This window comes from Monodon monoceros, unplaced genomic scaffold, assembly GCF_005190385.1.
Source record: "Monodon monoceros isolate NGI ecotype Baffin Bay Population unplaced genomic scaffold, NGI_Narwhal_1 Super_Scaffold_18, whole genome shotgun sequence".
Taxonomy (NCBI): domain Eukaryota; kingdom Metazoa; phylum Chordata; class Mammalia; order Artiodactyla; family Monodontidae; genus Monodon; species Monodon monoceros.
In genome coordinates this window covers 66,494,991-66,521,621 of record NW_021703774.1, presented here as the reverse complement: position 1 = coordinate 66,521,621, position 26,631 = coordinate 66,494,991, and the positions used below count along the sequence as shown (strand labels likewise).

The 26,631-nt window shown below is 50.1% G+C and overlaps 1 protein-coding gene across 2 annotated transcripts in view; it reads right to left on the bottom strand.

Annotated features, from left to right (window-relative positions):
• Positions 1 to 762: 762 nt before the first annotated feature.
• Positions 763 to 26,631, bottom strand: part of KCNJ10 (potassium voltage-gated channel subfamily J member 10) — a 32,759-nt gene continuing 6,890 nt past the window's right edge. The window contains exons 2-3 of one of the 2 annotated variants that reach the window (XM_029228842.1): positions 5,077 to 5,961; positions 763 to 4,205 (exon numbers count right to left, since the gene is read on the bottom strand). In XM_029228842.1, the coding sequence (XP_029084675.1) occupies positions 4,182 to 4,205; positions 5,077 to 5,961 (909 nt within the window). In that variant the 3' untranslated portion in view covers positions 763 to 4,181. Of the gene's footprint in view, positions 5,962 to 26,631 lie in introns of both variants that reach the window. The other variant, XM_029228840.1, reaches the window with a different exon arrangement.

The following is a 26,631-nucleotide window of genomic DNA, read 5'->3' as shown; positions in this document are numbered from 1 at the left end:
ATTCAGGGCTGGATATTGATAGCCAGGCCTTTTTCAGGCTATTGATAGATAAGAATAGAAGAGAAACCCACTTCTTTGTGAACTGGGCCAGGAAATGCCCAGTGATTAAATGAATAGGCATATAGAGCCTTGAGGATATATAAGGAACGACCTGCACTGTAGTGTGGCAGGGAAGTTGGGTGCATGATCACTGGCTGAAAGGGACAGTGCCTGGGTTCCAAAGCAACTTGACTTTCCTGGATTAACCTGAGCCAATTTTCAGATGTCTAGGTCTTAACTTTTTTTGTAATCCTTTAAAAACTGAGTTTAAAAGGTATTTGCTACAGGACCCTGAAGTTAATGAGGGGAGGTGTGGGAAGGGAGTTGGGGGAATGCATGATAGCACCAAAGGGGAAAGGCCTGGCTGTGTGGTCAGAAGCTCTTCCAGCACAGCTCAGTTCCACCCTCCTTTCCCAAAGGTAGGTCAGTGAGTTCAGGCCTTAGTAACAGGATTAGTTTTGTTTTGTTTTGTTTTTAACTTTTTTTTTTTATTATTATTTTTCTTTGGCTGTGTTGGATCTTCGTTGCTGCGCGAGGGCCTTGTCTAGTTGCGGCAGGCGGGGGCTGCTCTTCATAGCGGTGCGCGGGCTTCTCATTGCGGTGGCTTCTCTTGTTGCAGAGCACGGGCTCTAGGCACGCGGGCTTCAGTAGTTTGGGCACATGGGCTCAGTAGTTGTGGGTCACGGGCTCTAGAGAGCAGGCTCAGTAGTTGTGGTGCACGGGTTTAGCTGCTCCTTGGCATGTGGGATCTTCCTAGGCCAGGGATCGAACCCATGTCCCCCGCATTCACAGGCGGATTCTCAACCACTGCGCTAACAGGGAAGTCCCCAGGATTAGTTTTCATTTCTAAAAGAAGCTAGAGTGAAGAACAGAGATTCAGCCATTTTATTTAGTAACTTGTTCTGAACAGACAAGAATAAAATAAACCAAAATAACTCACATGTCTTTTTTCCTAGGTACATTTGACCTGGTTTAGTCTTTAATGCAATGAATGGAAAAATCATCCCTAGATATTTCTGCTTCAGTAGAGTTGGCCATTACTGAGCCGGAGCCCAGGCTAACTTTACAGCAAAGGTAGTGTGTTATTTTACAAATAAGCTAGGTTAACTAGCAAGGGTAAAGGACCAGGGTAGCAGCCTTGGGAGGGGGCAGTGTCCCTGGCTTGTAGCAATAGTATAACTGGCTTCCTTTCTCTTCTCGGGCCTCAGAGAGAAATCCCTGGATGGTCTTATTAGCTGACAGGTTGGGGTAGGAGGTTGGGCAGGTAATGAGGTGAAGCACAGAGTAGGGATTTCAGAAGCCTCTCCCCATCCCCTAGGGCAGCTGGTACCCGCACTCCTCATTTTCATACAGAGATACAAAGCTAAAGCACCACGCCCTCCCCCATGCTCAGATGCCAGGATTGGGACTCTTCTAGCATAGAGGGCATTCTCTTTGGGCTGCTTGCAACCATACAGAAATCTGATCCTCTGCCTTGGGAGTATCTTGGGCCCAACAGCTCTTTAGTCCTGGCATTTAGATTCTAGAGTTGAGGCTTCCCTTTAGTGCCTCCCGCACACTGAAGTGTTCAGCTTCTTAGTTGAATAGCCATCACCTCCCGGGGCTGGAGCTGCAGTTGCCCCACCCCTGCGGAAGAAGGGGAAATACAGTGTACCTTAAGAGAGGGAAACAGGATTTTTTTTTTTTAAGTGCTACAGTCACAGGACACTGCTGGGGATGGGAGCGCACAGCCTAAGTAGTAGATTCTCCTAGATTTCCTCAGATGGAGTGTCTCCCTCCTCATGTTCCTCTTATCTCCCCTCTTCCTGGTCCTGTCAGCAGCACAGGGTTTGTCAGAAACCTCATTGGAAGCCTCTTTATTTCTGAAGAGCAGCTTCCACCCCTCCCTTTCCCGTCATCAAACCTGAAAGCCTTAGTCAGGTATCTCACTTCCATGTTGAAACCAGGATCACTGGCTGTAAGTCTGGGAATCTGGGGAGTCCTACCCCCAAACCAGAGCAAGATATCTGCCCCCATGCTAAGCTCTCTGAATACTTTCTTTCTGTACATTCAGTATATTTGGTCCTATATACATCTATATACATCTCTCTACATATATATATATATATTATCTGTTTCTCTTTCTTAGATAAACCTTTCATTTATATATCATAGCTTAATTCCCTGAGCCTCCACCTACCTCTTACCTGCTAGCCCAAGTAACACTCAAGGGTTTCATTGATTTCACCAGATCCCGCAGCACCACCCTTCCTCATCTTCATACCCTGAGTATCCTCCCCCATCAGTTGTGTTGCCCGTCCTCTGAAATCTCCTCCCTTAAGATCTGTGCCCAGTGCTCTCCTGACATTCCAAGTCCATGGTTGGTGTGGTCAGGGATCCCATTTCTCATCAGACCTGGCTGCTTCTAAAGCTTGCCTGATAGCCTGAAAGATGATTTCAGCTCAGAGGAGAGGGGGGCTGTAGTCTAAAGAACCACTTAGGGTTGAGGGAGAGGGGCATTGCTCTCTGATGGGGCTTATGGGAGAATAAGCCAGGTTGTATTAAGAGGAGAGTATGATTTAAAGTGCAATTTAAAGGAAAGTGTGGAATCGTGCAGGAGAATCAAAAAGGTTAAGTCAGAAAGTGTTCTCATTTTGTTATCCAAGAATCTGAGGATTCTGGAGGCTTGGAATAGACAGCAGAGGAATGGGAAGAGAGTGTTTCCCTCAGGAGGGAAGCAGCTCTGTGCAGAAGAAACTTGATGGAGGATAACTTGCTAATGGATAAGAAGATACACACACACACACACACACACACACATACACACACACACACGTTGAAAGAAATCAAGTGAGTCTAACATTTGAATAAAGTTGAGAGCCCAGAAGCTGGCTCTTTGCCTTCTGTTCTCTGTCTCAGATTTTCAAGTTGTTCCGGTTCTTGTTTTCTTGAGAGCTAGGTAGTAATGGTGGGGTTTACAGTAAGTAGGGAATGAAGGGTCTTCATCTTCAAGATATAGTTAGTTGAGTTCAAGGAGAGATCAATGTAAGAGGATCTTGTGCAGTTGTAGTAAATGGTGACCATGGGTCCAGCCTCCAAATTTCGTGGGTTTCTCTGTGAGGCTCTGCACACAGATGCAGGTACTCATTCTGGATAAATGTGTAGCTTATAACAACTGGCTGGTCCACCTTAAATAAACTGCCACTTGATTCATACAGGGACTCTGTGCCAAACCATTTGGGGTGGGGGAGAGTGTCCCTTGGTACCTAAATGAGAACAGGAAGCACTCTTGGGATTTGGAGCTTTAGAGAAAGTTCTGGTGCCCATACACCCTTCCTGACCCCATACCACAGTCCCCATCAGGGAACAAGGAGTGGCCTGAGTCTGATCTCGTAAAGTATGCCTTTTAACTTGCCTGAAACTGGCTTCATAGCAGAGGAGAGGAGAGATGAGACTGATATTCATTTTATACTGTCTCAGGAATGGCTGAGGGAGACCATGGTTATTTGATCAGGAGGTATAATTTCCTTCCCTCCCAGCACTGCCTAACAAAATAGCTGGCACTTTTCAGAAGGGCACTGGGAGGGGTAACAGGGTGAATAGTATCTGCCAGCCACAGAGTCCTGCCTCTGCCCAAACCTTAACAAAGCATTGCCAATTCCCAGAAGCTCTATACAGCCGTCTGGAAATCGGAGAATGTACTCATCCCATTTGGTTGGTTTAACTTTCCTGGGGACTCCGTGCCCTGTGAGTCTAGTTTTAGTGGTAAGAGAGGAAGGCCCTTGCATTTTCTCCCCCTTCCTCCAAAGTTGGGTTTAGGTGAGAGTGGGCTGGGCAAGAAAGAATCAGAGAAGCCAGGGACAGTGTAATCTGGAACACCATTTCCAGACCTTTCTGTGGGGCCTGGGCGTTGGATTTTTTCCAGGGGAACATATGGGGGAAGGTCATTACTTTCATGGGACACAGGGAAACAGATCCCCCCCAGGGCTGCCTGGAGGCCAGGTTCAAGGTTTTAGACAATAGCTCTGCATTAGTCACCCCACAATGAAGAGTTCAGTATTCAGGTCAGGAGCAGGTGTGGTGGCTGTGCCTGTGTGCTTTATATCTCCCGGGTCAACTTCAGTTCTCTGGGAGCAGAGGCATCTATGTGGGAACTGGGTATCCTAAGAAAGCGTCCACTTGAGAAACTAGAAAGAGGAGAACAATGGGGACCAAGGTCCCAGGTTATAGTCAGGAGTTGCCAACAGAAATTAACTACACCATGAAAAACCCTGGCTTCTTTCAACAGGTTTTGGTAGAGACTTCAGAATAAAATGATTCTGGACTCCTATATTTCTGAGGGCACAAAACCCAAAGGGACCATCAGAGAGAGCGTCTTGCCTTAGGGAACTTGCTAAGTGGAAAGATAGGGAGGGGACTCCAGCCTCAAAGCACCAAACTTTCTGGTGGTGGTGGTGAGAGGTGGCGGGGTGGGGGGAGCCTATCCATCCAACTGCATGGTCCTCCTAATGTGAGTCTCCAGGCATGGCTGAGGCCTTCTAAGCCACTTCAGCCTAATCTTCCCTCTCCTTCCCCCATCCTGGCTTAAGGGACGTGTGCATCTTGGGGTGGAAGTGCGGTGAGGTGAAGGGAACAACGGGAGGAAGTCCAGTTGGCCTAGACTACTACAGGCCCACTGGGTTAAAGAAGAGGGAGCGGAGAAGGGTGCTTCTGGGGCTGTCCAGTAAGCCTGGGTAATATCCCTCGCCCAGGATGCCAAAAGAGGAAAGGAGACCCGAAGTGTGGGGAGGTGGGACCAAGCCGTCAGACGTTGCTGACGCGCACACTAACGGCACTGCCCTCCTTCTCATCCTGCTCCCTTAATGACTCCTCCAACTTGAGCTTTTCAGGGTCTCTGTAGCGCACACTGGCGTCACGGAGGCCACTCGGAGAGGCTACTTTCACAACTTGGTCAAAAAGGCTAAAGTCTGCTATGTATTTGCCACTGGCTGACAGCGAGATGGCGGGTGTGAACTCGTAGCCCCAAAGGATCTCCTCCGGCAGATAGGAAGTGCGCACCTGGCAGGTGGCGCTGGTGGATTCCACTGTCCCACTTAGGATCAGCACCAGCTCGAAGTCACCCTCACCACTGCGGAGGGGCAGGTCTTTCAAGGGACTGGTCTCATCCACCACATGGTAGAAGGTAAGGGGCAGGATGAGGAAGGGGCTGTCAGAAGCCGTGTCCACTTGGAAAGTCACATTGACCTGGTTGAGCCGGATGTTCTCACCCTCCTTCGTCTGGTGGGTCTGAAGCAGTTTGCCTGTCACCTGGCAGCCAATGAGGAGGCTCTTACGCATGTTGGCGACTCGGATCATAAGACAGGGCTTTCCATTGTGTGCAGCTACAACCGCATGCTGGCTGAAACGGATGGTCTCCGCCCGCTTCTTGGGCCGGGCAATCTTTGCCAGGAAGGTACCCGTGATGAAGATTTCCAGGATGGTGGTGAGCACCAGCTGGGCAATAAGAAGCACGATGGCCAGTGGGCACTCCTCACTGATGTAGCGGAAGCCATAGCCGATGGTGGTCTGGGACTCAAGGGAGAAGAGGAAGGCCCCGGTGAGCGTGTGCACCTGTACCACACAGGGGGTATGGTTGGCTGGGGGTCCCAGCTCCAGCAGGTCCCCATGGGCTACAGCTACCAGATACCACACCACACCAAAGAGGAACCAGGTGCCTGCAAAGGTTGCAGAGAAAAGCAGAAGCTTGTAGCGCCACTGCATGTCAATGAAGGTTGTCCACAGGTCCTTGAGGTAGAGGAAGCGCTTGTCAGCAATGTGCTCCATTCTCACATTGCTGCGGCCATCTTTTGTCAGGACTCTCCTCCGTCGTATCCCTGGGCCCATTAGGGGCCGGCTTTCTGTCTGAGTGGTTTGGCTGTAATACACCTTGGCAACCGACGTCATCTGCAGAGAGCAAGACAGCATAATGAGCGGTATTGCAAAAATCCAGCAACTCCCAGCCACCATCCAATGGGAAGGAAGAAGAAACATTCATTTTAGTGCCACTGATTTGTCCTCTTATTAGCAAATGTTTACTGAGCACTTGCTATATGCCAGGCACTGTAGTGCAAGATGCTGGAAGGTCAAAGATGAATCTGACAGCATCGTTGCTCGCCAAGAACTCACAGCATAGTGAGAAAGATTCATGTTCAGTAAGCAAACAATTGCAGTACAGTCTGACATTTGTGATTCTTAGGAGAAGCAGAGAAGAAAGAGTAATAAGCTCACAGTTCCTTGAAGGTGGGAGTGAGACTAAAGAGGGCTCTACTGGTCTCCATTCACCACAAAACCAGTTCCGTGAAGATCTCTAATTCTGAAATAGGATCCCTCCCCACCCTCAAGAATGGCAGCAGCAAGAAAGACTATCCTGTTGAACTCTTTCCAAGCCAGTCCCCCTTAACACACACAGGCCCTTAATTTCTCCATTCTGTCCCCTACCTCCACGTCAGTACTCACTGGTGATACAAAGATATTTGCCTGGCTCAGAAGATAGCAGAAACTACCCATTCTTCTACCCCTTAGGATGTTCTCTAAGCACCCTGCCCATTTCGCTATTATTATGATCATTGTCATTATCATTATTATTGTCATCATCTATTTGCATCTTCTGGGGAAATTAGGTCTGGGTTAGGGTCTGGGGTGGTGTTGGGAAGAGCACAGACAGAACTGAGCAAAAATAAACGAGTGATGGTGGGGGCTTCCCTGGTGGCGCAGTGGTTAAGAATCTGCCAATGCAGGGGACACGGGTTCGAGCCCTGGTCCGGGAAGATCCCACATGCCGCAGAGCAACTAAGCCCATGTGCCACAACTACTGAAGCCTGCGCGCCTAGAGCCCGTGCTCAGCAACAAGAGAAGCCACTGCAATGAGAAGCCCGCGCACCACAGTGAAGAGTAGTCCCTGCTCTCCGCAGCTAGAGAAAGCCCGTGCGCAGCAATGAAGACCCAATGCAGCCAAAAATAAATAAATAAATTTATTAAATAAATAAATAAACAAGCGATGGTGGAGGAAAAACATCAAACTGAAGCCTCCTGGCAGCATAGGAACATTTTCCCAAGGACTGGGAGAAATGCCAGGTTGTAGGTGGCAAAATTGTCTTGACTGAGTGAAGTAGAAGAGTTAGGAGTGTATGTTAGTTTGTGGCTATGTCTGCACAAGTTCAAATTCAGGATTGCTATTTACTCTGATAGTAGAAAGTGGGACAAGGCTCTGAAATAGGAGACAACTCACTTAATACAAAGTGCCTGGCACCCCTGCCCAAGGAATAACTTGTACTTTTCCATCAGAGAAAGAATTGCAATCACTTGAGCCCTTGGACTCTGGATCTGATGGCCAGACCTTCTGGGAAGGAGCAGGTGACCTCTGGGGAATTTTAGTTCTTCTTGGAGAACACAGAGTGGCTCATCACGTTCTCCATTCCGAGAAGTCTATACCACTGCATTTTATCATTCTCCTTCACCCTGCCCTTATTCTATATTCCCATGGCCTTACCCCTGGGAAACTCTAAATTATTCGGGCCCATTCATATATCCACCCAAGCAGACACTAAATTGGAAATCACCAACAGACGAGAATCCCAGAATATTCAGAGGCAACCTGAAGCCCATTTTACACCACCCACTTGGAACTTGCATACACATGAGACTCCTTGGCCAGAACTGGATGCCATCCACTTCCCAATATCCTTGGCTACTTTGGAGCAAGAGGGAGGCTTTGTAATTCTGAAGTTTGAAGAATTCTTATTTAGAGCCCAAGTGAAGCCCCATTCAGTACTCAATAGTAGTAATATTAATAAAAGAAACAACCACCACAAAGCTTGCATCTATGTACCATTCAAAGTTTACACATTAGCATGCCTTCTCATTTGACCCTCAAACTCGCGAAAAGATGTGAAACCTCTACAGGAGATTTTGAGGAACAGGGGAATCTAAAACAGATTCTAGAGAACAAAGGAAGTGCTGGAAAGTTGTGGATAAGTGAACATAATTTTAATTTTCAAAAAGAAAAATGAAGTACATTTCACAAACTACAGACAAACAGATAAGGTATCAACCGCAGGCAAGATTCTAGAACGGAACATTAAGATAGTGGATTCTTGGGCAGAGTGGGGGAAAGGTAGTTATCAGTAGGACCCAGCCTGGGGTTACTAAGAACAAGTAACATCTCATCACGCTAACTTAATTTCCTTCTATGACAAGGTTACTAAATTGGCAGATCAGAGAAAGTGCATCTAAGCAAGATTTTAACAAGATCTCAAGTTAGGTCCTTGGGGATACGACAGAGAAAAATGAACAGAATGCTTCTCTAATTAGGTGACTTAAAAAATCAGGGCTTCCCTGGTGGCGCAGTGGCTGAGAGTCCGCCTGCCGATGCAGGGGACACGGGTTCGTGCCCCGGTCCGGGAGGATCCCACATGCCGTGCAGCGGCTGGGCCCGTGAGCCATGGCCGCTGAGCCTGCGCGTCCGGAGCCTGTGCTCCACAACGGGAGAGGCCGCAGCGGTGAGAGGCCCGCGTACCGCAAAAAAATAAATAAATAAATAAATAAATAAATAAAAATTAAAAAATCAGTGTTACTGGTGAGTGGATCATGATAGCCTGGAATCAATTTTCTAGCAATGTACCACAGAGCATTATCTTTGGCCTTGCCCTAGTCGATGGTCTTAACACTAATTTTATTCAAAAATATGGAACACATGGCCATCAGTTATGCAGATGACACAGAGCTGGGACGGACTGCAAATGAAAGGTCTGAGGCAGAATTAGGATCCAAAAGGAGCCAGAGGAGTGGGCCAAATCGAGCAAAAAGGATAAATGTTGGATTACATTTGGGTCCAAAAATTACCTGAGCAAGTTCTGTGTTGGAAAGATGTGATCTCGTAAGCAGAACCATGAAAATGAAATTAGGCATTTTAGCAGAAAGTAATCCAGTGTGAGTTATCTACATGTTTTGGTTGCCAAAAAAAGCAATGCAATCTTAAGCTGCCTTAGTTGAATTAAAGTATCTAGAATAAAATAAGGATTCAGTTGATTCTGCTCTGTTGATCCCACATCTGCAGTATTGAGTCTCAAGGAGCAATCAGGACATGAGAGGATTCAGAACCAAATCATATGAGACGTGTTTGAAGGAAACGGGGAACTTTACTTGGGAGGAGAGACGATCTGAGGGATATGAAGGCTATGTGAGAATATTTGGTTTGAAGGGCTGCCATGTGAACAAAGGTTCGGATTTGTTCTTTGAGCTCCAAGGGGAACAACCAGGACCAGTGAGTTCAAACCCCTGAGAAAAAGATTCCAGACTGATATGAAGAACATTGTAACAAATGTAGAAAGAGCATCTCAAAAGGTAGAGAGTACCCTGCCCCCAGTGGTGTTCAAGGACAGGTTGGACGAGCGCTTTGCAGAGATTCTAGAGAGGAGATTAAAGTTTTGGGTGGGAAGGTTAAAGATTGTTTTTAAGTTTCCAACTACATTCATAGAGGATCAAGATGCCTGCCTCCTCCCCATCTCTACCCCGCCCCTTCTACCATGACATCCAGAGATCCCACATCAAAGCCCTAGCTTTGTTTGTGCCGAAGAGAGACTCTGTATATCTGGGGAAATGGAAGCTCTTGGGGCCCAAGGAAAGTCTTGCTTATCGTTCCCAAGATAATAGTCTATGATTATATATCATTTTACAGTTTATGAAACATGTAATTTGACCCCCACACCATGAGGTAAGTAGGAAAGGCATCATTAGAAACTAAGGTTCAGAGAGATTTGCTCCAAGTAGTTTTGGAACCAGAACTCAGGTCTTCTGGCTTCTGATCCAGAACTTTTAAATTGTAGCAACTGCTTCTGTGCATCCCAGGTTCATTCTCACAGTCTCTCGGTTTCAGGAGGTGCCTCTGTGGTCCCCTGTATAGAGGATCACAGCTGAGACAGAGAAGACAGAGCCCGGAGCTTCCAGAGCCCAGCGTTAAGGCTACAGATTCGGGGCACCGGAGATTTTGGTACTGGCTAGACCTCTTTGTTGTGATTGCCACCTCCAGCTGTGTGCCTGCTGTTGCCAGCCTTTGTATCTGCCTCCTCCAGCTATTATCTGCTGCTCCCAGCTGCTGTGCCACCTCCCAGAGCCAGGCAGCTTTGTTCTCCCCGGTAGTGAGAGTCAGCAGCAGATAAACAATCAGCCACACTCCACCCCCCGGGCCCCTGGGAAGGGAGCAGGCCAGAGTTCTGGAAATGGTTTGTTGCTGCCCCACCTGAAACACACAAACTCTCTCCTCTAGAGGGTGCTGTTTCCCCCAAAACAGTCCCAGCCAGATACCAGGGACAGTAGCTGAAGAATTCTGAAAAAAAAGCAGCCTCTGAGTGGTCAGAAGAGAAACAGACACAATCACCTTCCTTCTCCTCTAAAAATTAAACTAACGAGTCCCTAAAACAAAAGCCAGTCACACCTACAGTGATGTCCAGCAGGTTCCCTCAGCAAATAACTCTCCCTCCTTCTGCTTCCTGCCTGCAGACTGACCTAGAGCTTTCTTTCTTTACCTGAGTCATTTGTTCTCCAGAATGAATGGATTTATCAGAGCCCTTCTTGAGTACAGGACTGCTCTGCAGTACAGACACTCCTCTTGTGAGTAAAACTGATCCCCGGCTCCCCACTGCTCTGAGCATGGCACTCAAGGCCCTTCATGATTTGGTCTCTGCCTCCTTCTTGGCTTTGGTCTTGCCACTCTTCCACACGTATCGTAGACTCCAGCTCCACAAAGCACCTCGCTGTTCATCCCTTCTACCCTTGGACCCGCTTTTGCACTGGACCCGCTCCGTGCCCACCTGATGACCTCCAGCTTATTTTTCAAAACTCACTCAAGTGTTAGTTGCCCCTTTGGAAGCCTCCCTGACCCTCGAAGAAATAGCTCATCTTCTCTACCTCCCCGCCCCCAGCATGGGTTTACTAAGCATGGTTTGTACACATTCCTATTTTCAAACATCATCATGCTTTGCAATGGTTTGTTTACCACTGTTTGCCATCTGTGAGTTCTCAATTTAAGCCCACAGACTGTGAACGTCACCTGTTTCCCCAGTACCAAGTGCAGTTTGTTAAGAAAGTCTGAGTAAAGGGATGACTGGAAGCCTGATTTAGAGAGACAGAGGCCTGAGTCAGAGCTGCAGCCTTGGTCTGCCTCACGGACTCTGCTCATGTGCAAATGTTTGCGATTTCTTTTTTCTAAAGATGGGAGAGAGCAAGCCCCAAGGCACTGGTCCCAGCTCCCTCTGGGTTCGCTGTCCCCTTTGCTGGAAGATGAAGGAGGAAAACAAGCCTTGTTTGGGAATAGCTGTGGGCATAGGGGCAGACTCTGTCAAATTGAGTGACCAGAAAGGATGCTTCAGCCCCTCCGCGGGGCAGTGGTGGAGGGGGCAGGTTAGAGCTGTGCACCTTCTCCTGAAACCTGTCAGGCTGGTGTAGGGAGGGGTGGTGGGCAGGGAAGCAGCCCTGAGCAAAGAGCTTTATCTGTTCTCTCTGTGGCAAGAGCAACCTGAATGAAGAAGCTTTGGGGCACGAATCCTAAATGCATCCACCTCCACGTGTGAATGAATCCTTTCTTCTCTACCCCTGCCTCTCTTTGGTTTCGTAAATAGTTAACGGTGCCATCATCCTTTGAAAATCTAGGGATTATCTCAAACTCCCCTCCTTCCACATCTCATCTCAATATTCATTGGATGCCACGAGCTGTGGATTTGTTACTTGTGTCTCTTCCCCTTCATTTCACTGTCTTACGTTAGGTCCTTCACACCTTTTTGCTGAATCATCATTCTCCTACACATCTCCTGTCTCTATTCTTTCTCTCCCCAAATCCTTCCTACGCTACTACTGGATCACGCTTCCTCAGTTACACCTCTGATCACAAATCAGTGCACATGTATCCACCCCTTCACAAAGCACTTTCACATTTTATTCTCATGGAATTCCTGTAAGGTATTAAGATTACAATCCTTAGTTTATGAATGAAGAAACTGAAGCTCCGAGAGACGATGTGACTTGGTAAATCGAGATCTTCGGCCTCCCAAACCTCTCTGCCTCCAAACTCCACTTGTCCTTATACTGTAACTATCTCAAATCCTTCCCCAACTCAATCCCTTCTACCTTTGGGTTTAGGTTTGACAGGTAATGTGTCCACTAGCTATCAAAGAGAAGCCAAACTCAGTCTGACACAGTTGCATGGTCTGCTTCTACACCTCATTCCAGCCTTATTTCCTGCCTCATCTCTACTATGGCAAACTTCAGACAAACCAACTGTCCCCTGCTCCCTGTCGTATACACCCATGCTTTCCTGCTTTCACGTGATTGTTCATGCTTGTCTCTTTTCCCGACCTCCCTTTCTCCTTGTCTCTACATAGCCATGACATCTTTCAGAGCCCAGTTCAAATGACTCCTCTTCCAGGAAGCCTTCTCTGATCCCCACAGCCTTAAGTAAGGCCTCTCTTTTCTGAATATATGTATTATATATATCTCCATCTATATCTCTTATGGCACATCTACTTGGTATAGCATGTGTCTTCTACTACAAAGAAGCTTACTAAAATAAGGATTCAGCCATAATACGTTTTGATGAGTCTGATATACGATTAACACAATGTATGACACATAGTAGGTGCTCAAGAAGTAGTTTATGAGTGAATAAATGAGCAGAAGGGGGCTCCCAAATCACTCCAGGTGTAGGGGCCAATCTAAGAGCACTGGGAACGGACTCCATCCTCCAGGAGGACTAAGGATATGTGGAAGCTCTTGGCCTGGGTACAACAGATGGAACTTCACTCTGGTCCAGGGCCTCTCTCCCTCTGGGGCCTTCTCACTCCCCCTTCTTGTTTGTGTCTTCTCTTGATTTTTCTTATGATGTTTTCTCTTTTTCCTTGTATCCACAGAAACCCCAATAACTAATTATAGACACTAATAGATATACAAACAAACCAAATGCCCTCATCTGCAATGATGCTGCCCACCACACAGGAAGATCCATGCAGTCTCAGTTGTATTTTCATGCATTTATACAATAAACATTTACAGGGTGCCAGATTCTAAACAAGACACTTGAATTATGGAGGTGAATTAGGTGTGGATTCTGGCCTTGAGGACCTTACAGTCTATTAAGGGAGACAACCACATAACAGGCAAGAAGTGATAAGTGCCGTGGAATAGGGACCCATGAAGTGCTGAGGGACTTTGCAAAGCGAAAGGTGACATCTAGCTCAAGGGGGTGGGGCTGAGAAGGTAATGAAGTGTACTGATTGAGAACCTGTTAGGTGCTAGGCACTGGGCTAAGTTGTTGGGGATATTTTAATGTTAGCTCATATAATTCCTCAAACAACCCTGTAGGAATGTTATTATCCCCACTTATTACTAGGTTGTTATGAGTAAGTAACAACCAGGAGTTGAGTTTTTTCCTCCATACCTGACTGTCTCACTCAGGGGAGATTATATAGAGGAAGGTGGCATTGGGACTGGGCCTGAAGGATAGGCAAGATTTGGACCCTTGGAGACTGGAGTTTGGGGGTGTCAAAGAGCAGGCACCTCCAGGGAAGGGAGCAGTACAAGCAAAAGGTATAGCATTGAGTAGATTCAGGGCCAGCAGGGGATAGGAGCCAATCATTTTGGTTGAAGTGTTGGGAGCACATGAAAGACTTAACAGGACAAATCGGGAAAACAATGATGGGCTCTGATCCCACAACACCCTCCTGCCTTGTGGCCACTAGAATGAAGGGTGAGAGCCACACGGCGTGGGTGTGGAGCCCCATGCCTCCCACAGGGATCAGATGCAGGGACTTGGCCTCCTCTTCATGGTGCTCTAGCCGCATACCCTTTCACAGAGCCACTGGGTGAGTTTTCTCTTTTGACCATGGAGTACTTCTTCCTGATGTTTGGTTCAAGGAAATGGAAGAAGAGAGAAGGAGAGCAACTATCATTTACTGAATGCCTAGTTTAGACCAGCACTTCACATTTCATCTTTGCAACAACTCTGGGGAACAGAGTTTTTATCTTCACAGTTACTTATGAAACTGGGGTTCAGAGAGCCCAGGCAATGCAACATACAAGGAGCAGAGCTGAGATTAGTACCTAGTTCTGGCTGCATTACAAAGTCCTTTCCACTATAGCTTCAGGTTAGTACTATATACTGAATTTGCCTTTGATGAGCAAATTCCACACTCCACAAGCAGACAAGATGGACACCTAGCGCATGATAGGGGTCTAGCAGGAACCAGCCAGGTGTGAAGAATTCACCAGCAATGACACCCAGGGTGCATCTGATGGTTAGAGGTGATACTCTTTTGTTATGATTGTTCCATCTCAGTGCTCCTCTCCTAGGTTTGCATGGCAGGTCTTTATCCTCCTCATTTCCTTCTCTTGGGCTCTGCTCCCAAGTCTCTTCTCATCTCTTCTATCATCTACACTGCCTTGCTCGTATTTCATGCTGGCCGTTACCAAAATGTGTCTCCCTGATTCTATCCTCCTTTTCACTGTCCTCTTTGTCTTTTCACTCCCTGCACATCTGTCTGGATCATCCCTTCTTCCCCTAAGAGTTTTTTCAGCCTCCTAGAAATCTGATTTTGGAAGATGGTGATACGGAAGAATACTATGCTATCCATCAAATCGCAGCTCTGACCTTCAAATTCTGCGTCACGCTGTACCTCCACCCATAACCCGAAGCCTAGGTGCCCACATTAGTAAAGGCATTCTAAGCCCTACAACCTTCTATTCTCCCTGCTTCTTCCCTCCAGAAAAGAGCTTCTTCATTTAGGGGTTTGGAAACAGGATCAGAAAGGGAGGCAGTTTCTAGGAAGACAGGAGGTGTTCCCACTATAGCTATGAACTAATCCGATTATTTTAGGTTTGAAGGTACGGAAATACCTGAACCAGTCACTGCGGGGTAGAGATAGAAATAGAAAGTGGTAGTACCAGCTCATTCTCTGTCCCAGTAACTTCCCGTCATGCTCAAGTGCTACGTTTTGAGAGAGCCCTGCGCACAGAGGGGTTGTGGGCACGACCAGCCCCCGGGCCTGAGGCTGGGCTGGTCTCTAAGCCCACACTCATCTTAGACAGCTGAGCTAAGTACCTGTCCAAGCCTAGCATCCTGGAGATAGAACTAAGAAGGCAGCATTACCTGGTGGAAAGTGGGCTCGACTGGGAAGCAAGAGACTTAGGTGCCAGCCTCAACTCTGCCTCTGACTAAAAGTGACCTTGGGTAGGTGTCTAAACCTCTTCAGCCATTATACCTTTAATTGTGGAGAAAGGGCATTGGATTAGCTCCATACTTCTCAAAGTAGTGTGCCAGGAAGTGCTCAGAACCACAGGATTAAATTTAATGTATTTTCCTGAGCTATCAATTTTACTCAAGGGTTTTGAGGGAAAATCTTATTTTAATATTAATCAAGTGATGTCTGATAGAGTAGAATGAAAAATTTACATAATTTAAAAGACAAAACAGATTTCAAGGATGTCCAGTGTGTGGGAGCTTATGGCCCATCCCTGTGTCTTCTGGGGTAAAATTCCCTCTGCCCTTCACAACCTGTTTCTGGGTCAGGTTGGGAGGCTCTGTGCTTGAGGGTTTTCAAGGTCATTTCCTGTTTTAAATGTCCACATGCAGCCTGTGTCCCTCCCAATACAGATTCGTCTCATCCCTCCCACTGGCCTTGGTGGAGACAGGAGACTGCTACTCAGCCCCCTCTCACCAACCATATTATCTCTGTTTGGGATACCAACTCCAACTTGAATAGCGGCCTTGGAGGCCTCCAGGAGGAGATCAGCTGCACTGGGGACTGAAAAGGAGCATTTCTGGGCTTTCAAGTGTTCTTAATGAGAGAGGGGGGAAGAGAGGAGAAAGGAGAAGGGTGTCAAGGAAGGCCTGGAAGAAAAGCACTGCGGGATTATGTAAGCCCTCAAGGTTGGGAGAAGAATGGAGTCGGGTTTGGGGTTCTTTTTAAACTTGATGGCTTTGTTCATTAATCTCCCTTCTGTCCTGCCCCAAAGAAAACAAACAAATAGAAACAGAGCCAGATGCACACAAATCTTGAGGTGGGGAAAAAAAGGGCCGTGTGTGTGTGTCGGGGAGCCCTGCCTTGCCAGCTGAGTCACTGCTGCCTCTGCCTCTCACCCTCCAGTCTCCTTCCCCTTCCCTCCCATCCTCTAGCCTCGGCCTGACACAAGGCCCTGGCCCAAGGAAGAATAGGCTTTTCTTCCCTTGTGTCAACGTTTGGAAAGTTCTCATAGACTGATCAAAAGAAAGGATAAAAGCCTTCAAAGCGTTTCCTGGGAGCCTGTGACCTCCATCTGGCCCTTCTGACCCCCCTGTGTGTTTTCCGGTCAAGAGAGGGAAGAACACAGAGATGGGGCCATGTCAGATGTTTGCCTCTGTCCAGACACCACCCGTCCTGTCAGTGTGGGCTGATTAGGACCACTGCCCCTTCTTCCGCCCCAATCCCCAGGCAGTGCCTCTGTGCCCTGTGAGAAGGGAACAGTGTTCCTGCAGAGAACTGCCCAGAGTGGGTACCTCAGGGACCCCCCTTTCCCCAGCTGGAGAGGGAGGATGACTTCCTGGCACACGCAGCCCATGGGGACTGCCTCTTTGATGCACCTGCCTCCTCACCCTCCAGCCCCCCCACCCCCCCAGCACGCTCCCTCTCTGAGTCACCACAGCGGCCACAGCGCCTGCGCCTACCCATTGTGTAGGGCTGCAAGACTGCACATCCTGGTCCTGTCTGAGAAGCTTGGCACTGTGCAGAGTTCAGCTGAGGACAAAGGATGCACCACTGCCTCCTCAGCCCCAGCTCCAGCCATCCCAAGAGCCTGCAGGCCTGGCCCCATCTGGGTCCTCACCCCAGAGGAACATCTCAGAGACATTAACCCATCCCTCCTCACCTTGACCGAAAAGCCAGAAAAATCAGTCCAGGTGCTAAGACACGGCTGGAAGCGATGGCATTAGTACAAATAACTTCTGTTGTCACTGTTATTCTACTGTTATCAGTAAGACCTGCGACACTGAAAGGGTTCCCAAGCATACTGGGGGAGATTTCAGAGGGGCTGGGCTGGCGATGACCAAGGGGTCTGTTGAAGACCTCTTATTCGTGTGTCAGCCTGCTCTGACTATTTAATCAGTCACCACCTGGCCTAGGCTCCTGGATTCTCCATAGGGGAGAACCCAACTGATCCCCAAAGATACTGGTTGAGAGGATCACCCTAGTTGAGAGGTTAGAAGTATTCTTCCAGACAGAGCCCCCTAGGGAGAGTTCACCCCCATGCCCAGCTGGACTTAGTGGAGAGGGTGCTGGCAAGACTACAGATGGCTGGAGGGGAGCGGAGGAGACGAGAGGGACTCCTGCAAACTTCAAGCCTCACCGATCCTCAGCCTGGTGCTGAAGATTACCTCCCCGCCACCAGGGGGCAGGGCTCCCCAGCCCCATGGGACTGCCCTTGCCCTGGCGGCTTGCCTTCTTCCTGTCCTCTCCTGCCCACCGACCTCAGCCCACCCCTTTTTACTGTTAGGTTGAACCATATGAAATTACCAGTTTTAAAGAATGGGTCTCATGTCAGCAATATAAGTGGTCCAATTTACCAATATTTAATACCAATAAAAATAACAGCATCAGCCTCCTTCAGACTACCAGACTCTGCATGATATGAAGCACATTAGATGCAATTCCGCTTGATCCGCACAGCCAGCTGGTGGCAGTTAGAGCCGCAAGAATCTCTCTCCAAGGTCACAGCTAACCTTCCAATCATCAAAGCCAAGGGCGTTCTCTCAGTCCTCGACCCCAGCAGTCTCTCTGCGTCATGTGAGACTGATGGCCAGCCTGTCTGTTCTGGACACTCTGTCCTTCGGTTCTTATTGAGATGTGGTGGGGATCCACTGATTTTGGAGACCTTGATTAGCTCATTAGTGGCCCTGCCACTTCTAGGCTTTGGGATTTGGAGCAAATCACTTAAACTCTTTGAGTTTCCTTTTCCTTTACCTGCAAAAAAAAAGGGGCCTAATGATATCTACCTCACCAGAGTGTTGGGAGAATTAGATAAGTGCACAGACGTACCAAGAGCGCTTGGTGGGGTCAGCACTAACAGGGTGCAGAGTCTCACCATCACTCTCTGGCATGGTCCTCCAGGCTCTCTCCTCCCGGTCTCTTTAGGTTTGGTCCATCTCTCTTGCTGTGGTCTCTCGCAGGCCCTGAATTGTTGGTGTTTCTCAGGGATCCCCCTTGGCATCTCTAACCACTCTGCTCTCCCTTCCTCGGCTGTTTCAACCACTCCCACAGATTCCCCTCACCTCTGCCCTGTACAACCAACACTTACTTACAGGCTCCCTCTAACTGGAGAGTCTAGTTTTAACGTGTTCAGACTGATATCCTCTCTACTCAGAAGGGAGTCTCTCCTGTGCTTCCCCTCTTGTTCCCAGCATCACCATCCATTCAGTGCCCAGGCTGGAAACCTTAGAGTCGCCCTCGGTTTCTCTCTTGCCGCTTATCCAGCGGGTCACTGGGTCTTATCAATTCTGCCTTTGTGGGCTTCTCTCCAACTCCTTTGAGGCTGCCCTAGTTCTCTTTCACCTGAAGTGCTGCAATGATCTCCTGTCTTCCCACCCCCAGCCTCGCCTCCCTCACCTCCACCCCCTCAGCTGCCACAGTGCCTTTCAACAACACAGTTACATCCCATCGCTCTGGCTTTCAATCCTTCAAGGAGTTCCACAGCTTCTGTAGTAAAACCCAAACTTCTAGACGTGGCATTCAGAACCCTTCACCATCTGATGCCACCTTGATTTCCAAAGCCTCTCCTTTTGGTACTTTTCCCTATGGACCCCATCTTCTAGCCATATAGAATTGCCACTGGCTCTTCGAACGCAGTCTGCACCCCACTTGCACGGCCCCATGCTTTTACCAAGCAGGTCTCTCTGCCTAAAATGCCCTCATTACTCTCTCTACGTTCCTGGGACGTTTTGCCACATCATCGATATAGCACGCCTCTGTCCTTGAGAGATGGTGAGCTCCTTGAAGGCAGAGACTACACCTTAGTTCTCTTTTCAAGCTGGTGCCTTTGAATTTAACCTAATTGATTAGTATAGAGGAAGGACTTAGACATGAAATCCCTGGTCTGATTCCAGGCTAGGGATGCCAACCAACTGCGTCTGGGCCGTCATTTACCCCACCTCCTGCCCTTAACAGATATCACTAATTCATCACAGTACTTTTTTTCCTCACTGAACCTCAGAATCTTTCTCAGCATGGTGATACAGAGAGCCATTTTCAATCCAATGCAGTTAGCCTTACAAATGAAACCTATTTGTTATCCTGGCAGGTCTGGGTCACAGCCAAAGTTCCCTATCTATCCTTCTTTCCCACTATTTGCCATCCAGATCTGTGCCATCTACTTGCTATGGGAACTTCAGTCAATCTCTTCATCTCTCTAGGGCTCAGTTTCCTCACCTAAGGAGGCAATAAAACCTTCCATTGTTTGGTTGGGATTACAGGAGATAAAAGTATGTGAAATCTGTAAGGCCTGTATGCAAATATAAGATATTATTATTAGCCTACTTTGCAGATGAAAGAAAAATATCTAGCAAATTAGAGAAACTAAGGCTCCGAGAGGTAAAGTAACTTGCTGATGCTCATTTAATGGCAAAGCCGGACCCTCTGTCTCCAAGTCCCGTGGACCTTCACTCATGCTGCCTCTCCACACCCACGTGGGCTTGGTGATGCTCCAGCTACCTCCTGCCTTATTTGTCCTTTCTCCAGGGTAACAGTGATTCATGCGGTAGGACTTACTACAGCCCTGGAATTGGAGGAGGCTTCCAGCCCACCTCCTTCATCCTACCTCCCTATAATTCCATCATAATTCCCAAGGTGAAGCTCCCCCCAAAACCCATTCAACCTGCCAAGAGGTAGGAAAGGTGTTTAGTGAGGGATGACACATAGAACTCAGTTCCCACATCATGCTCTTTGGCCCCTTGCCCTCCTGCTTCCCCTTGGTGGCTCCAGCCAGCTGGCAGGCTGCTCAAAGCCCAGGATGAGGGGTAAAACACGGAGAGGTTTGGGATCGTAACTCTGAAAAGAGAGGGCATTGGAGTTCAGTTAAGTTCCTTCTTCCCCTGAAATTGTTTCCCTCTCATAGGGGGCAAATGAAAGTACCAGGCTCTACTAAAATCTGTAAGGACTGCAAAGTGTGGCCAGGGGAAAGTCAGGCTTGGGACTGGAGAGAAACAAGAACTGAGTGTTCTCCTGGTGTGCAGCCTGCAGATGTGCAGGAAGTTGTCGAGAAAGGCGTGCTGACCCTTGTTATTGGCCAGGGGATGAGTGAGGCCTAGAAGGTACCCTCATCAACTGTGGAGTACCTCAGGAAACAAGGCATTGATGTGCGGATCCTCCAGACAGAGCAGGCACTGAAGGAGGATAATGCTTTGGTTACCCAAGGCATCGGGGGGGAGGGGTCTTCCACTCCACCTGCTGATGGAGCCCTAAGAGAATAACTCACTAAGAAATGATAAAAAAAAAAATTTTTTTTTAAAGAGCCCAGGATGGCCAGGCCCCAGAAGATAAGGTTTTTGGGGTGGAGGCCAGGGAGCCACTGAGCTGTCACCAGATCTGCCACCAGAATCTGAGAAACCAGAGAGAGGCCGACCTGATGGGACCGGTTCCTTAGGGTCCTGGAACCAGTAGGGCTCCCCACCTGAGAGAAGAGAGGGAGGCTGACCTACCTCCTGGCTGAAGCACCCTTCTCTATACCTTTTCTCGTCTGTGATCTTAGAAGCTGTGTGGCTGTGACGAGGGAGGCCTTGGACCTAGTCGGTGGAGGGTCCGAGAGGCAGTGTAGGCGGCGGGGAGGCAGGAGAGTTACCCCCTCCTGTCAATGATTCTCCTGTCAATCAGGAGAATCACTTCTGAACTGCTTCCTACCTGTGTTTTGTTCATCTTTGTGACCTCCTCAGTGCCTATTATAGAGCTTTGTCTAAATATTTCTTGGCTTAAAAGAGCCCACAGTATTGATATTGTACATTTCTTTACCCTCCCTCAGGCTCCCTTTTTGGTATTTGACCTGCTTCATCCTTGGGAAGTCCTTCCTCCGAGCTTCCCATTAAAGCGTCAACCTTCAGACAGCTGCGCACACTGACTCGGTCTCTCCATCCGCCTTTACTCCAGGCTGAAGAGCTGTCTTCTCTCTAGTTTCCCTCAGTTCTCACTCCACACTGCCCTCAGCCCACTGCCATCAACACTCTCGTGTCTCTCTCTCATGAGGGGCCAGGTGGGGGAGGGCCCACAGTGGGTACTCAGTGCTTAGCACAGAGCCTCAATGCCAGAAACCCAGAGCCTTCTGCAGGGGGCAGATTCCTCTTTCATCGTGGGAAAGGAGAGAGGTGGAAAACTCCAGACCTGGACCCCAAACTGGTCCAGAGTCGGGCAACTATGGATAGAGCTTCTCCTTCTCCCTGGACCGACCAGGTCCTCCTGGGAAGCCCAGTGCTTCCTGGTGCCCACGTGACCAAAGACAAGAGGACTGAGCTTGGGAGAAAGAAAAGTAGGAAAAGAAAGATGGAGGGGAAGCGGAGGGATCCCAACTCGCAAGCCCCTAGAATGACAGGTGGGACAGAGTATGTAATAAGCTGGCCTCTCCAGCATCAGCATTCTTGGTCCTCCACCCACCCCTCACACACAGCCTCTGCCCGCCAGCTACACTAAGCTTCTCCCAGTGCTTGAACGGGCCATGCCTTCTCTTACCAACAGTTCTTGGCAAACAATGGGGCCTCTTCCGTGAAGCACTCTTCCCCTCCCCACTCCACTTGGTCGACCTCTACCCTTCCTTCAAGCCTCGCCTTAGATGTCACTTTCTCTGAGAAGCCCTTCCAGACGCCCACAGCCCCAGTGTGAGCTGCTGCCCCTCTGTGTCCCCACGTGCTGCGGACTTCCCCACCTCAGCCCTTGTGCTGGGTTTCCGCGTACCGCGTCATCCTATCCTCCCTGAGAGGTGGGTAATGCCATTGCCTTCATGTGAATGTGTGGAAACCAGACTCAGAAAGGTTAGCTGACTTGTCCAGAAGGACCACTAGTAAGGAAGAGGTGACTGCAAGTTGAACCCAGGCCCACTTAAACTGCACTTTTCATCTGGCCACCATATCATCATGGCATGTCGGTGCTGGGAGGCCCACGTGGTCATCCTGTTCAACCCCTTCATTTCACTGAAGAGGAAGCCAAGGTTTAGAAAAGTTGAGTAACTTTTCCACAATCACACAGCCGGCTTATAGCACCAGAATCAGAGCAATAACCCTGACTTTCTTCTTCATCCCAAAGCTCTCTCTTCCTACCAGATCTTTTCTTAACCCTGGGGTCCTGAAGGGCCAACCTGGGAGCATTATCCACTGAGCTCTTCCCCTCCAACCAAAGCTCCAGCCTAGGGATGTCCAGTGTGCGCCTCCCATCAGAGGGCCTCAGGAATCTCCTTGCCCCACAGCAGCTGGCCCAGAAATATGACAACAAGAAGAGCTAGAAGAAACAGCAGATAGCGGGCCCATTGGGAAGGGGCAGATTCAATGATGTTCTCTGCTAGGGGCTGTGGAAATGATCAAGGGAGTTATCTGAGACAGCTGGAAGTCCATGGCCCACAGGGGCCCTGAGCCCCTTTGGAAATGTCTCCTAGGCCACCCAACCTCTGTTCAGTAGGCGGCTAAGCTGGGCCTCTCTTTCTCATCAGGGGGAGTGAGTCTTCTACCTCTTCCCATCCTTCCCCTTTGCCTGCTAATCCCTTATACCCAGGAAATGCTTCCTGCTAAGTCAAAATTTACTTGCTGCTGCCTAAGGAATTTGTTCTTATTTTTACCCTTGGTGGAGATGGAGCCCCATAGGCACCCTGTGCTTCTGATGCATATTCGGGGAATTGAGCCACCTTCCCCGACAGGGGTCCTCGCCACTCCCTTTCCTTCTCAGCTTCCACATTTGAAGAGCAACCTCTGACCCTCACACAGAGAAGCCTGGCGTGGGGGGGTGGGGGGTCTACTGTCACCCTGGGAGGGAATCTCTCTGCCCTTCCCCAACTTTCCACTTATTCCTTATCCACATTTCTCCTTTGACTAGAAGGGTGGGGGCAGGGGTGGCCCAATGACACTGACTAGATGCAGAACTAGATTCAGAGGTGGCTGTCTCACTGTCCCCCCCACCCCCCCACCCCGAGCCTGAGTGCAGCTGGAGGGGCTGAAATTGTCCTTTGGCCAGGCCCCCTTCTCCAACAGGGGACATTTGGAAGGGCACTTGGAGTCGGAAGAATACACCAGAGAATAAGGGCTGGGAGAGGAGTGTTCCTGCATGGAGGAAGACAGATGGATGATACAGCTTCAGCAGAATCTGGCAGCCAGCGGGGGAGCATGCTAGGTGAGCAGTGGGGTTAAGGCATAGAAGGGTCCTGCAGGGGTCTTTGCAATTCTGAGGTAAGGGAAACGTCACGGAGATCGGCATTCGATAACATTTGCAGATGTGCAAACCAATATCAGCTTAGTTCTCCATCTAATGGGGTTTCTGCAACTGTGACCCCATCAACCACCCCAGGTCCCAGCACACCATCATGCAAGCAGCCCTCAAATCCTCGGGGTCCTGGTCCTGGTAAGCCCTCCATCTCTTCCCTTTTTTTTTTTAATCTTTTATTATTATCCCTTCCCTTTTTAGGGTACCTGCTCCAGGCTTCCAGAAGATGCCCCAGACCAGAATAGTAGGAGAGGCATAGACATGCCCTATAGATCCTTATACAGACATAGGATATTAACAGGGAAGGTCAGAGCCAGGTGTCGTGAAGGACTTATAATCAACAGAGATCTCAAACTCCAAACCCTGGCCAAGAAGGCCAGGGGGCTCCTCTCTCCAGTGATCCATCAGCAGTGGGAATGGGGCCCATGGGAATGTAGGAAATGAAAGGAGGTAGGCTCACCCTGCCTAGAGGCAGTCAAGGGTCAAGGTGAACTTTTGAGTTTCTTTCTGGACGCAGAATCCTGTTTAAGGTCCCTGTACCCATTGTTCTCCCCCACTCCAACCCCAACATGCCCCCACTCTTCCCAAAGAAGGTGGGCAAAAGATAACTCTGTGAAAATTCCACATGGGTTGGGTCATCTGAGTGAAGCCAAGAGGCATAGTGACCCCTCCCCCGCAAAATACAACCCAGAAAAACACCCAGCTGCAAGAGACTTCCATTCGAGAATGGAGTCCCAGTCTTGCCACCTGGATATGTCATGTCACCTGTCAGAGCCCTACTATAAAACGGGGAAATGATAACGAGGCCATCTACCTCACAGGGTGGTGAGAGGCCGTGACCCTGAGTGCACTGGGCAGATGCAAGGGCTGGTGGCCCTGGGCCGGTGCTGGGGCAGGCTGGGGTTGGTCATTCCCGCATCACTCCATTCAGTGTGTTTGGCTCCGCTCTGGGGCGGGGGTCCTGGCTCACCAAACCTCTCTGTGGTCTGTGGGATGGTGGGGGAGGGGCGGGCGTGCTCACGGTTCAGCAGAGACCGTGTCCGTGGTTAACGTATAAGCAAGTGCGGTCTGGAGCAGCGGGACATTCCCCGCCCCAGGGCCACATTCTTGAGGTCACAACAAGTGCAAACTTGTTATAACCTGTGTTGGAGCAGCAGGGGGCAGCGAGGGCACGGGGTGGGGGGTGGTCGGGGGCTGGGGCGCTGGTGCTGAGCCGCTCGAGGCTGGAGGCTGGCGGAAGGGGTGCAAAGGGGATGGAGGGCGGGTGTGCTGGTGCATATGCGAGTGGCCGGTGCGGGTCTGTGTACCTGAGTTGGCCTGCTGGGTCTGGGCACATCCGCTCCGGCGTGCGTCCGGGAGCCGTGTGTGGGGCCGCATGCATGAGCGTGTGCCTGTGTGTCTCTGCATATATGAGCCTCGTGGTGGGAGGAGGAAGAGAGGCGGGAAGGCACGGGCCGCGGCGGCCGGGCATGTGGAACCGAGGAGTGGGCAGGCTGAGTGCCCCTTCCCCTTGGCCGGCCTCACGGAACCTGCATTCCAAGTCCATCCACAGACTGCCCCACCCCCGCCCCCTGTAAGTTGGGGCCTCTCCCGGCCTTGGGCCCATCTCCCCAGCCTGCCCGGGGAGGAGGGGGGGAGGGGTCGCCTCCTGCCCATCCCCCCTGGCTCTGGTCCCACTCCCCCAAGCTCGCTGGGCCCTCCGGACACTGGGGCGGGTGGGGGTGGGAGCGGGGGGAGGCTCTGAAAGCAGGTGACTGTTTGGGGGAACTCGGGGACAGAGCCCCCATTGTGCCCGCCCCGGAGGCGCCTCAATGGAGCTCTGGGGCACAAAGGGGCTTTGACAATGGGCAGGACATTAGTATGCAGAGCCAGCCCCTCGGCCCTCTCCCTGTCCCACAGCCCAGGGGCGGGGGCTGGGGGGATGCTGGCCTCGCGGGTGGAGGCAGGGGGTGGGGCAAGGCTGATACTGAAGAGATCTCAGCCCCCGGGGGCTCCCCTGGGGACACTGCCCAGGAGACAGGGGAGGGAGACTAGACCAGGGCCCCCAAACCTGCCACGAGCCAAAAAGGGCTTTCCAAATGGAAAAAACCAGCGGGACTGGGAGGGATGGGGGAGGAGGGGCTGTGGGAGGCCAGGCCCCTTCCTCCCAACTGGACTCTGGAAAGAAGCACGTGGGCAGCCTGACCCCACCCACTTTGGGCCTCAGTTTTCCCATCTATTCTAGGGAACTGTGTGGGTGGCAGAGGAAAAACTGAGCAATAGACAGCAAGGTCTCAAACCTAAGCCCGCCCCGACTCCTCAGGCTTGACTCCTCGGGCTCGGGGGCTGCTGGTGGGATCTGACCCTCCAGAATGCTTCTGCTCAGGGTGTGTGCTTGGGGTTTGGGGTATTTAGGCTTCTGACAAGGTGGTGCCTGCAGCCCAGCTCAGGGGGGTTTGGCTGACAGGCCAAAGAGCCAGGGCTGGCTCCTCCCACCCTTGCCCCTGGTGTGTTCGTCTGTCTCCCCATCTGCCTCATCCCTACCCCCACTGGCACCCTTCCCAAGGTGCATGCACTGCCCGTGGCACCACAGCACAAAGGGCAGGGTCAGGAGCCACCGGGAAAGGGACCCAGAGCCTGGAGTGCTGGGAGACTGAGAGGAGGGAATGATCCAGGAAGGGGCTGCAGGCAGTGAGCAGGAAAGAGACACCCCAGGAGAAGCAGTGTTGCCCGATCACAGACTTCCTCTGCCCTGGGCCAGGAACCCTTAGGAGAGAGGGCTGGGGCCACTTTACAGAACTGCTCCCCACAAGGCAAGATGGAAAAACCTTCTGGGCTTAGGAATGCCTTCTCCTGGCTTGCTTTCTCCTTTTTCAGTTGCTGTTGAGGTCAGGAAGTCCCTCCCTGCTACCCGCCCTCAACTCAAGGCTTCCTGCTCTACTGCTATTGGCCCTGGATGGCACACTTGGGATTGCTGGGGGAAAGGTAAGTTCTGCTCCCCTCCTCTCAGGACCTTGGGTTTTTTTCCCCCACTGAAAAAGTCTGGTGGGGAAAGTGTAGGGCTAAGAGTTAGAACTCCTGGGTTCAGGGCCCAACAACCCTGTTAACTTTTCCTGGGACCTCACACAAGTCACTT